Source organism: Trifolium pratense, linkage group LG6 (assembly GCF_020283565.1).
Source record: "Trifolium pratense cultivar HEN17-A07 linkage group LG6, ARS_RC_1.1, whole genome shotgun sequence".
In the NCBI taxonomy this organism is placed as follows: domain Eukaryota; kingdom Viridiplantae; phylum Streptophyta; class Magnoliopsida; order Fabales; family Fabaceae; genus Trifolium; species Trifolium pratense.
In genome coordinates, this window is record NC_060064.1 from 20,289,364 (window position 1) to 20,302,931 (window position 13,568).

The 13,568-nt window shown below is 32.3% G+C and overlaps 1 protein-coding gene across 1 annotated transcript; it reads right to left on the reverse strand.

Moving 5' to 3' along the window:
- Nucleotides 1-618: 618 nt before the first annotated feature.
- LOC123889742 (abscisic acid receptor PYL4-like) lies at nt 619-1,647 on the reverse strand. The gene has a single exon (XM_045939226.1). It carries the CDS (start codon nt 1,461-1,463, stop codon nt 900-902), a length of 564 nt encoding a protein of 187 aa, XP_045795182.1. The 5' UTR covers nt 1,464-1,647; the 3' UTR covers nt 619-899.
- Between the last annotated feature and the right edge of the window lie 11,921 nt (nt 1,648-13,568).

A 13,568-nucleotide genomic window follows, 5' to 3' on the forward strand; every position in this document is an offset into this window, starting at 1 on the left:
TTGAGAAATTTTTTGGTGTTCACTTGATTTCGTCACTCTCACAAAATTGAAATAAATTTAAATAATATGTATTTTTTAAATAATTAAATAATATTTATTTTTATGTAAGTGTGACCAAATATTCTGACCAAACACTTGACCATTTAAGTATTTTTCATCCCGTAAATAGAAGAGACACACTAAATATGGTTAACTAAATTTTACGATAGAGATCAATCATGAACAAAATCGGTAAATACTTTCGCACCAACAATATAGTTAAAAAAATCTTTTCATATATAGATAGATTTGTGATGAAGAGAACTAGATATGTGGTAAAAATAAAATGATCATAGATAGATTTTAAGCAAGGAAGACGGAAAGTAAAGGCACAAACATAACCTCACCACCCCATACCACAAGTTGCATCAAAATCGTGGCCTTAACTTGTGGAAATCTCAAAATTCAAAAGCTCTCACCATTTCATGTGATAGAAACTTAGCATTCACATCAATCATCACCACTACCCAAGTTACAAAACAACTCACACAAACTCGTGAATCCAATTAATTTATCTAGCACATAAAATTATATACTATAGTCGGTGCATTAATTAATTAAACCTTTTCTAACAATGTGTTTTGTCCAGCTGAAAATTACTACAATGAAAATTAACAAAGATTAATTACATCAAACATTACAGAAATTAATCCTTGTTTCAATTTTCACTCTCTCAACAAAGTGAAACAATAAAAACGATCAACAACTTGCTTAACCTAACAATGATAAAATTAACAAAATATTTAACAACTTAGTAATCACTAATAATATTATTACAAGTAAAAAATTGTTGAAAACAGTAAAAATCAGAAGTTAAAATAATAAAGAGAGGGAAAATTTACAAACATCAATGAATGAACTTATCGTTGGTTCGATCTCGTTTCGGCCAAATTCTCGGCAAATTTCGCGAGAGATTGAAGATTGCACCGAAGAATGGTATCAACAAAAACACAAGTATCATCAGTGGTGTTTCCCGGCGGAACATCAACGACGTAAGATTCAACAACAACCGTACCGGAGCGGTGGTTACCGTCGGAATCGGAGATCGGACACGGATGAAGAGTGGTGACAGAACGGTAGTTCGCGAGCCTGTGATCGCCGCCGATCATGCTGAAGCTGATGACGTGGCGTTCATCGTCGAGGATTTCGAGTCGTTCGGTGCTGACGGCGGCGGGGAGACCGGAGATGACACGAACTTCACGGAGAGTGCCTACGTTTCCGTCGCCGAGGATGACGTGGCAACTTTTGACAAAGTGTTTGTAGGCTTGTGGATTGTCGAAGCGACGGACGACGGACCAGACGGTGGATACAGGAGCGGCGATTTCTTGGATGACGGCGGAGCAACACTGGTTTGAGGAAACGACGTGCGTGTGGTAGCGTGCGACGGCGTCGGGGACGGTGGTTGTTGGGTTTGGTAACATCATGTGTAATAATAATTGTTTGATTTAATGTATGTGATTTTTTTTTTTTTTTTGTGTGTGTGAATGAATGAATGGTTTTGGGATTTTTGAAGAGAAATGAGAGAAGTTAAATAAGTGAAGGTTGTTTTGAAAGGACAAGAGAGGCCAGGACAAGAGGTTCAGTATTTCAGTTGGTTATGTAGTTATTGGATTTTATATATAGCAAAATTTTGTGATAGTGAAGAGAAGTACGGTTGGATTGAATCAATAATGTTCGAGTCTCCGTTTGGTGCACATGATAGAAAGACAATATATGATAACATTATCATATTCTGCTTAAATCTTTTGTTTGGTGCACCAATGAAAAATGATAATTTAAATCTATCACTAATTTTATCATGTTGATTCTTTGTTATTTTAATCTTTATTCTAAGCTGGAATAACAACCCGATAGCATAATATTATCACGCGCTTGTATTTTCTATTTGTCAAAGACCCTCCTTCGTCTCTTTGGGCCCATTAGGCAACCGCGCTACCCTAGCCAATTTTCATGTGGGATGTAAATTATAGATGTTTTCTCTCTAGGCCTCTCATGTATCTTTTATATCCTCAAATATTCCAATTTTGCCCTTGTTAAAAATTTCTTGGTGCAAAAAAAATATTATTCTTCCTCATTGAGTTTATATCTCTGTTCCATTGTTTCCATACGTTTTTGGTTTATATCTCTATAAAGATGGATTTTTTATATTTTGCTCCTATTTGAGAGGATCATTGTACTTGAATTAAAATTTGTCAAGTTCTGTCATGATAATCTGGGTAAAGAACAATCTTTTTGTTCCTCAATAGGAACATGATAGACACAAATTTTTTTTACGATAGCTTTTTATATGTGAATGCTTATGGAGGAGAAAAACTTAATTGATGGATGGAGAAGTAGGGATCGATTAGGGAGAACATGGAGGGAAAGATATTGGTTTTGGGAAAGATGGATTCAATTTGAAATTCACAGATTCAATTTTATTTTATTTTTGAAGCAGAATTCAATTTTTATACGTAACGTATAATTTAATTGAATTAATTATTTTATCAATAAAAATATTTTTTAACGTGTTTTGTTAAAATTAAAATAAATAATAATTACATGTATAATTGTTGTGTCCATGTAGGGATGGTAATGGGTAGGGTATGGGTAGGGTACTATAGTACCCATTCCCATACCCGCAGATTGAAAAAAATACTCGTATCCATCCTCATACCCGCGTGGGTAACAACTTTTGCCCCCGTCCCCATACCCTATGGGTACCTAGGTACCCATACCCGTACCCGTTACCCGCATTTTTACTAAAAATAAATTGATCAATTATAAAATATCATATAATTTTAATAGAATTAAAAAAATTTCAAAGATTTTAATATTGACTAATGAAAATTATAAACAAAATTATTACTAACTTTATGTTAAAGTTCATATTTATGTTAAATATTCACATTATTTTTATATTATGTTATAAATAAATATTTTTATTAAAAATATGTAATAGTTTAGTAGAGTTGTATTGTTTTAAATTGATTTACATATATTATAATATAATAATATAAATAAAATAAATAAATATATATTATGCGGGTATGGGGCGGGGTGGGTACTAAGGTACCCGTACCCGCACCCATACCCGTTCATTTTTGCGGGTAATTACCCATACCCGTGCCCGTATCCAAAATGCGGGTTTTTACCCTACCCGTTGTGGGTAATTTTTGCGGGTACCCTCTGGGTATGGGTCAAATTGTCATCCCTATGTCCATGTGGCATCTGACATGTCATAAGTGACTTGGTCACGTCATCAAAATTGACTCAAAAGTATGGTGGGGGATAAAAAGTAATAAAAAATTGAAATAGGGGGACCAAAAAGTTAGTTTTCAAAATAGAGGGACTAAAACTTCAAAATATTAAAAATAGGGGGACCAAAACTACATTTAAGCCATAAAAAAAATAGTGTGCCCATTGACGCTTCACATGGTCTTCCATCTCGTTGTTTATAGAGATTCAATATTCAAGGAGAGGTCGCTAAGTGGTGTTAGTGGGGAGGTTATAAGATGTAGTGGGGGTGTTAAGTTAGTGATCATGGAAACACCGGTAATTTTCATCAAGTGAGTAATATCCAATGTTTGGTAACACAAATAAGCTAGCTTATAGTTTATTATATGAGCTTATAAGCTTGTTTCAAAAAATTAGAGGTGTTTGGTAACAAGCTTTTTGTACTAGCTTATAGCTTTTTTTCAGATGCTATTTCAAGTAGCATTTGAGCTTATAGCTTATAGCTTTTTACACTTTATTCCATTTTTACCCTTTAATTTAATAACTACCCACTCTAAAAAATAAACTACCCACTATCAATTATGTAATTTTATATTTAATAACCACTTTAAAAGCTAATTTTACCAAACACTTTAATTTCAATAAGCTAGCTTTTCAGCTATCAGCTATAAGCTAGCTTTTCAGCTATCAGCTAGCTTATCAGCTATCAGCTAGCTTATAGCTTATTTTTACCAAACAGACCCTGAAGTGAAACTAAAATACATCATTTTTATCCAGGGACGTAACTAGGAAAATGTTGGAACAAAGTTTACATTGGTGTGTGAATTGAAAATAAAATTGAGTCTCATATCGGGTACTAGAACATACTAGTGTGTTGTAGCATACTAGTGTATATTTTGAGGAAATAAATTTATTAAGTCTCACAATTATTTATTTGATTTATTGTGATTTATTTTCCATTAATTTGTAACGGTTGAGTTGATGGGAGAATAACTCTATTTTATGGCTACACTAAGACTACCTACGGTAGTTTTCTATGTTCTTTTTTAGTCGATACCAATATATCATTGAAGAAGGAGTAGATTTCTTGAATTATATAGAAAATGAGATACAAGCATGGCTACGGAATATATGGTCTATTGGTTGCTGCCAAGTATAGAGATATAATTTAATCTATGTTTTGAATTGGGTTGGCTAATTGCTAATAAGAGAAAAACCAGTGGAAGCCTTTACGTTTTTTGACTTGCCTCTGGTATGTGACTCTTTAATATTTTCATTGCTTCAACTTTGTTGATTTGGTGTTTTAGCTAAACTGATAAATTTGTTTACTCTTGCTAAGACAATTTAGTAGACTCTTTTCTATATATGTTGGGTGTGTTGATTAATACATATATATTGATCTATCAATAGCATTTTAAGCACATATAGCTTGTTTAACTATATGTCAAATTGTTAGTATAACTTTTTATGTGGATATATATTTGGTTCGGTACAATGTTGTTGCATCACCGAATGTAAATTATTTTCTTGTGATTAAACCTGTTTTTATGTAATTATTGAAATAAAGAATTAGGCATGTCAATTGTTTCTTTATTTTCTTTATTTGATTATACAAAATTAGAAAGATTTGCATCATGTTTTGTTCCTAATTGTTTATAGAAAAACAATGTTTATTCTATGTATTATACGAGATACTAATAATATTATTATTAGTGTTAATTGGTTTGAGAGTGATCTAAGTAATCACTAGTTCCTTCAAATAAAGAATGGTCTTAGTACCATTATCCCTTTGATTTGAGAATGGTCTTAGTGCCATTATATTGATTGATATTGTAGTATCATCAATACATGTGGTATTGTAGTACCACATGTGGTATCGTAGTACCGTTGATTCATAGATTGATGTTGTAGCATCAATTTGAGTGGTATTGTAGTACCACTGAATCACCGATGAATCATAGATTGATGTTGTAGCATCAATTCGAGTGGTATTGTAGTACCATTCAAGAAGGTGTATTCTTTGACCGATTTCTACCGTGCAGTAGCATATCGGTATACAGTTGTAACTGGGCTGTTTTATCCTGGGGACGGCGTGGTTGATAGTCTGCTTGCATGATTTTGGGCAGTGCCACGAAACGTCTTAAAGAGAGCGACCTAGTCCGCGACTCAACTCAGTAATCTCTTCAGTGGCTGTAAAAATTATTTTTAACTGTTTTTGAATCCCGAAAACAACAGAAAAAATATTGAGGAATATATAACACATGAAAATTTTATCAAGGAAAAAAAATTGGCTAAATTTCATTTTTGTCCCCTAACTTTCACAAACTTGCAAATTCGGCCTCATAGCTTTAGCTCTTTTTGCAAAAGACTGATCCCCGCTAATTTTGACTAATTAGTCAACGCACACGTGGACAGTGACTCACATTCCACGTCAGCATGTCATGTGAGTCACTTTCTACGTGTGTGTTTATCCTTGTCTTAAATGACTTATATCCTCTAGAGATTATGTGAAATAAATTTCTTGCAACAATGCTTCTTTGTCACTTGCTCAGTTGTAATGAAATTAAGTGTTCTTTGATCATTCTCATAAATTGTCGTTATTAACATTAATTTCAAAGAGAGTGATATATAATGAATGAGCTTTTGTCTCTGTCTAATTTAATCACTCAAGAGTACTTGTTAGATCACAAAATGATCAGAATTCACTTAAAATACAATTAACATATATATTTATTATCTTTAAAACATCAAATTGAAATTTTGCCTCCACGACTCACATGCCCAAATCAGCAATTTGATATTTTGACCAAAATCCCAATTATTGGAATAGAGAAAACTACACTAGTTAAAGAAGAGAGCAGAGCACCACCAACAAAGGCCCTAAGAACTCTTATTATTGGGTCCTGCCTCACATTCACCAACCACATCCTTCCCTTCTCGGCGACTCTTGCGAGGAGAACCCCAAAGTCGAACTCCCCCCAAAATCATGAGGGGATCCTTTCCAGAAAAATCTACCACTAGGATAGAAGGGTTGACACTTGTGTACCTAAAAAGAGGAGGAGAAAATGGGACCTGAACAGGAGGAGAAGTGGAAGAACTTTTCTTCTTGTACTTGGCTAAGGTTTAAGGTTTGCCTCCTCCGAACCAGTGTCGACTTAATATATGTATTAGTTCTCGTGATTGATTTAGGACTGGTTTGATATCCTTGTCATTCTATCTGTTTGATGTTTGCCAGCTTGGCTCGAAAGAGTTGTTTTGCTTGTTGTTGTTGCATGGAATTGTTGTTTCTTGTACATGTTCTGTGTTGACGGTCGATTCATTCACGAGAATGTAGACCTATGATTTGTGCTTGTTAGAATTAAGACATGTGTATGTTGTTCTAATTGTTTGTAATTTCCCTTTTAGATTGACCTACGCTTTTGTGTGGATTTACTAGCATGGATCCACATGTGTTGTTTTAACTGGTTCTTGTTTTTTCTTTTTAGTTGAAATGTCAAGTCATGTGCATGATAATACTGTTAACTTATAAAAAAAAATATATTTATTTTGGTTTTTGGTAAATTCTCTCCTCTCTCAATTAAAATTGGAATTTTAGTTTGTCCCGTGGTATAAGTCTAGGTCATTTTATTAAACTTTTTTGGTGTAAACATTTTATTAATTTTGTTTTTAATTGCAACTTGAGAAAGTATTGTATTGATCATAAATTGTGTGTATCCAAGAAGGGTCCAATATAATGATACGCTATGCCATCGGAAAGACTTATAGCAATGAATAATCAACTTGTTTCATAAAAAGAAAAAATGAATGATCAACTTGCATGATATAGATCGTAAGCTATGATATCATGTGACATATATGCATGTGACATACCCACCCCCACAACCCCCATATGCATTAGTCGCACACCATTTTTTTTCCAATGTTCAAAGCAGCCCCATTGCCCTCATCTATCAATTTGCAAGAGATGATAACTTTAATGTGAGAAGAGCCAAAAACTCTTTTATCTTGACATAGGTTTTTTCCTTTGTTCATAACTTTAAAGTCTCTCTTCCACCAAAAAAACAAAAGTCTCTCTTAGTGCGTGATCATCACCATGCCCCAATTGGGGTTGGTCAATTTAACTCTTTGACCCAAATTTTTGTGCACGTGAGAAGAAAATGATATCAACATATAGCTACCATGCAATGTAGTGGGACCATTAACGTGAACAATTCACCTCGTTAGTTTTTTTATGTCATCTAATAATAATATAGTGTTCTAGAAAATAATGCAAAGCTTCTTATATTTAATAAAAATAATTATAAACATTGAAGTAAAATGTACTATTTTATTAAAATATATTTATTAAGCCTAGTAAAATTCATCTTTGAACTATATTCATATTTGATGCCACGTTAGTTTTTCTAATAAATTATGTTGTTCTTTTTTATTCATATGACTATAGGCAGAGGCGGCCCACTCCCGAAAAAATGATAAATTACTTTAATATCCTTGGTATTTATATAAAATTAAACATATGTACTATATTGCACAAAAGAATTCACAAAGTGATGCGTAGCATAGTGGTTCCTAGCAGGTAATGCGCTTTTATATATGTTGAGGTCGCGAGTTCTACAAACCTTTGTCCCCAACTTTTGATTTTTTATTCCTTTTTCTTTTAAAAAAAATCATGTTCAATATCCAAGAGTCGAACTCACGCACTTGAAAACCAAAACATTTTCTCAAGCCACTGAACCAATAACACTATTTCATAAAATGTTGATTTTTATAGATATATGTCAATACAAAATAAAGCTACGTTAACCTTACAAAATCGGCTTATAAGGTGAGAATTACCCTCACTTATAAACAAACATTCAGGTCATCTCGCAACAGATATGAAACTTCTTAACATCCCCCTTATGCTCAGCATTATTCGGCTTGGTGCATGGATATAAACGGTAGGTGACCTGATATCGGAAACCTAATAACAGATGATCCATCAGATCGTGGAGAGACTCTCATACCATCTTAGAATTTAGAGTTGAGTCTTACTCAATCCTACAAAATCAGTTTGTAAGGTGAGAATTGTGTCTTACTTATAAATTCTTGTCCATATCAGCTTATATCTAATGTGAGATTTCTTAACAACAGCAAGTATGCTATATTCATTTTTAGAGTCTTTAAAAAAATTATATGGTAGTAGATCATTAATAAAATATAAAAAGGTTGATAAAAAAATAAAATAGAATAAAATTAAAAGGCTCAGTATTATTTTAATCTGCCGTTAAAAAATAATTTAAAAGGTTCAAGTCAAAGTGGCTAAAACTTTAGAAAAAAAATCCCAACTCATTGTAAACAAAAAAAAAAAAAGGAAAAGAACATAAAATGACCAACAAAAAAAATTATAATAAGAAGATATGATTGATGAGTTTACTTCGAAATTAAGCTCTGCTATAAGGGAGATTTTTTTTATGTGGCTAAAAAGTATTTTGTTGTTATCTATTAATGTAATATGAATATTTTGTATGTTATTTACGAGAGTAACTATTTTTTTTCATTATTTACAAAAAAAAATTTGGGTACATCATTATTTACAATTTGAATAAAGATTTCTTTAAAAAAAATTGTATATTTTTTATATATTAAAGGTCTATTATATTTTTAACATTTAAACTCGGACATCCAAAATAGTCGGATCAACCTACTTATAAAGCTCTATAATTTAGCTTTATTTGTGAATACTTGTACCTAAATCTTATAACTCAAAAGAACTTTTAAAAAAATATTTATATTTATCTTCTCCTCCAAAACACCGGTGGGGGTTAAACTTGGTACCTCATAGAATCTAAAATTTCTGATATCTTACTATTAGATCAAACCATACTAACCCAAATTTTATTTTATTTTATTTATAAAAGAAAATAAGGAACCCAAATATTTTCTCATATATAAAATGAATGGAGTAATCATATTTCTGGCAAATTCATCATAAGATATTCCTTTTATTTTTAGTAAAAGTCTTAATCAGATATTCTTCTAGTCGCATGCTCTCTGTATTTTTTCCTCTTTTTTTGTTTTTAAAAAGACGACAACTTGCATTTTATTTTAATTTTGATAAAAACAACTTGCCTGTTTTTTAATGTCAATTGAAAGCAGCCCCTTATATTATTCAATATTTCCTCATTTTCTAAGAAAATGAAAGTTCTCATTCTTTTTCTTTATTGAATTAATCCAATTGATCCAATATACTACCTTTGTCCCTAATTATAAGACTATGTTTGACAAAAATGTATTATTCATTTATCTTATTTTGACCATATTTTTTTAATAATATATAAATGTAAATATTAGCATATAAGATCTTGTTCAATTTGTTTTGATGAGTATTTTCAAGATATTTAATTTTTATAATTTTTACTTACTTACAATTAAAGATATCATTGATCAAAATTGTCCATTGACGTACGTGTAGTGGTCAAACAAGGTCTTATAATTAGGGGCGGAAGTAATAATACATAAGTGATGGAAAATATGGTGATCAAATCCGTGCTTCATCTCCCATTCACAAAACTGATTATCTTATGCGTTGAGATCTATTAAATGTGAGTTAAGTCTCACACATTGATTGAAAAAATTGATATAAATGAGATGACACATAAATATAATGTCTTAAAGTTTTGGGTGAAAATGTGGTACTCCCTTCGGTCCTATATATAAGGAACACATTGAGAAAAATACAAATACCAAGGAGGCTTATTTTTTTTATTAAAAATTCTAAAATGTTACTCCCTCCGTCCCAATTTGATTGACACAGTTGATTATTTCACGTAGGGGTGGCAAAACGGGTTGGACCCGCCGGACTGACCCGTTTGACCCACCATTTTTTGTGGGCCGGGCTGAGGTTTTCGGCTCGCTACCTTAAGGTGGCCCGCCCCCGCCTAACCTGCCTAAAAAACGGGGCGGAGTGGGGCGGGTTAGCCCGCGGGCTTTTAAATTTTTTATATTTTTTTACTTTTCCTGAAAATTGGGTTTGGAATGAGGAGCTCAAATCTCAATCCAGTAATATTTTTTTCTCATATAAAACTTCACGTTTCTTTTTCTGCCAAAATTAGGGTTGTTTGTTTCATTCATTCATTTCATCCGTCATCGTGCCCTTTATGCTAATATTTATCCTTTTATCTTATATTGTACTGAATTACTTATTAACTTAGTTGATGTTTCTGTTAGTTTAATTAAGGGTAATTGTAAGTGTTAGTTTAATTAAGGGTAATTGTAAGGAATTACTTATTAACTTAATTAATGTTTCTGTTAGTTTAATTATCCCTATTCTTTGCTACAATCTTCTCTCAACTCTTAATTATCGCTATTTTCTGTTAGTTTAAAAATAGGAGGTAAGAATTTTAAGGAATTGTGAAGTTATAATTCAACCTGCTTAACTTCACAATTTTCTATCAATGCAATCTGCTAGTATTTTTTTTTAACATCAACTAGGAGGTAAGAATTGTGAAGTTATAATTCAAACTATTAAAAAAAGAGTATTTGGCGGGCCGGCTCGCCAACTCGCCAATAAACGGGCGGGGCTTGAGTTGTTGAACCCGGACACCTAAGTTGCTCCACCCCGCTTTTGGGCGGGCTTAAACGGGGCGGGCCTAAACGGGGCGGGCATGCCCACTTTGCCACCCTTTCACGCATGCTGATACATAACTTTGACTATTAATATTTTTAATTGTATAATAGTAAAAATTATAAAAATTTGATATTTTAAAAATACTCATCGAGACGAACCAAACAACATCTTATATGCTAATATTTAATTTTGTTTATTAGTAGAAAAATAAGGTTAAAGCAACATGTGTAAATGGTGCACGACAGTCAACTGTGTCAATCAAATTGAAACAGAGGGAGTATGTATTATTCCAAAACTAACATTGGGAATGTGTATGTGTAATTAATGCATAACATTAAAATATGTTGCATTTTATATAATTTAATAAGAATGTATAAGAGATTATCTATTTAATAAAGAATAAATTTAAAAAGTATTTTTTATAAAAATGATCAATTTTTTTTTTCCCAAAAGATCAGAGGGAGTATTAAATTCATTTTTGTGGTTGCTCAAAGATGTTATATTATGGGACATATTTCAAGTGTCATACCTCCATCTAAATTAGGGGTGGCAAAACGGGTCAGGCCCGCCGGGCCGACCCGTTTGACCCGCCATTTTTGGCGGGCCGGGCTGAGGTTTTCGGCTCGCTATCTTAAGGTGGCCCGCCCTCGCCTAAAAAACGGGGCGGGCGGGGCGGGTTAGCCCGCAGGCTTTTAAATTTTTTTATAATTTTTTGCTTTAATTGAAAATTGGGCTTGGAATGAAAGCCCAAATCTCAATCCAATGTTCTCTCATATAAAACTTCACTTCCACCGTATGCTCCCTTCTTCCAAAATTAGGTTTCATTCATTTCATCCGCCGTTTTCTCCCTTCTTCCACTTCGCCCCGTGATACTCAATCCACTCCACCGTCGTTCTATTCCATCAAGCCACCGCTTTTGTTTTGTTCTTCTTCCTTCTCCCTTCTGTCACTACGACATCAACTGAAGCATCATATGTTTATGACATAGATGATGATGAAGATGATTGATGAAGTGTTTGTGATGGAGAGCTTTTGAGATTGATTAATTGCTGCTAGTTTTTTATGTTTTGTGTCCCTGAATTTCCTTAACTATGTTGTGGTCTTTGGTATTGACATAGTTGTAATTTTTTGAGCCATGTTTTGGTGGAACTGGATGCATCACAGGCCGTTTGCTTGTTTCAAATGAGAATTATCACTTGCTAGTATTTATCCTTTTATCTTATATTGTAATGAATTATTTATTAACTTAGTTGATGTTTCTATTAGTTTAATTAACGGTAATTGTAAGAAATTACTTATTAACGTTTCTTGTAGTATTTTTTTTAACATCAACTAGGAGGTAAGAATTGTGAAGTTATAATTCAAATAGTTAAAAAAAAAAAAAAGTATTTGGCGGGCCGGCCCGCCAACCCGCCAATAAACGGGTGGGCTTGAGTTGTTGAGCCCGGACACCTAAGTTGCCCCGCTTTTGGGCGGGCTTAAACGGGGCGGGCCTAAACGGGGTGGACATGCCCACTTTGCCACCCCTAATCTAAATACACTAGTACACTCTATGTGACAATATATATATATAAGCAAAACTCAAACTTTATCTCTTCCATTATTTTTCTTCTCTTTTACAACACTAAATACAAGTTTATTTTTCCTTCTCTTCTCTTTTTTATTTATTTATTTATTTATTTATTTATTTATTTTTTATTTATAGGCAAATGTAATGGATGAAAATAGCCGCCACAAATATGCTCCACCCATTCGAACAAAACAATTTATTTATTTTTTATTCAGGAGGCCGAGTTCACATCAACAACTTATTTAAAATTTAACTATATAAATTAAGTCCTTTGATAAGTTTAAATTATAAGGAACCTAATTATAAAATCCATCCGTTTTGTTTACATATCCAACAAATACCCATTCATGGACTCTATTGTCGAGTTTAACTCTCTTGGAGTCAATCGAAATATAATTCAGACATTCACAATTCAAAAATAAAAAAAGTTTGTTTGCCTTTTTTCTTCACATTATCATAATTTTTGTCCTGACATTTTTTTTTTACTCAATTTATTTTGATTTTTTGTCCTAAAATAAATATTTAATAAATTGAGTATTTTTTTCTTTACAATGAGCTGATGATCGATCCCAAGACCTATTATAACATACTACCCAAACGGGCCAAACCCCTCACCACTAGACCAAACCTAGTGACTTAATAAATTGAGTATTTAATAAAGTACAAAAACTCTTTTCCAAAAAAATAATAAAGTACAAAAACTAAGGGGGTGTATTAGATTAAGATTTTACAAGACAATTTTAGCAAAAAAAGTTTTGAAGATTTTAAATGACTTTGTGGGATTGTATTGATTTTATGAGATTTTAGAAGACTTTTTTGAAAGTCTTTTTACAATCAAGATTCTTAACACAAGAATTTGTGAAACTTTATAGCACAGACTTTTGAGATTTCAAATTACTTAAATGACTCAATAAATTCAATATAAATGTTTTCTAAAATAATAATGAACCAATCAATGAAAAAGAATCATTCCTTAAAAAAAATCAAACAATCATGAATATCAAATAAATGGATATTAAACAAAAAAAATGTAAAAATCAATAAAAAAAAATGAATAACCGTTGAAAAAAAAATTAACAGGTTTAATGAAAAAACAACCATGAATCATAAAAAAAAGTGAATAGTTGCATAATT

Bases quoted from the DNA above. Each gene is read 5' to 3' on its own strand.
- LOC123889742 (XM_045939226.1), bottom strand. From the start codon at position 1,463: ATGATGTTACCAAACCCAACAACCACCGTCCCCGACGCCGTCGCACGC.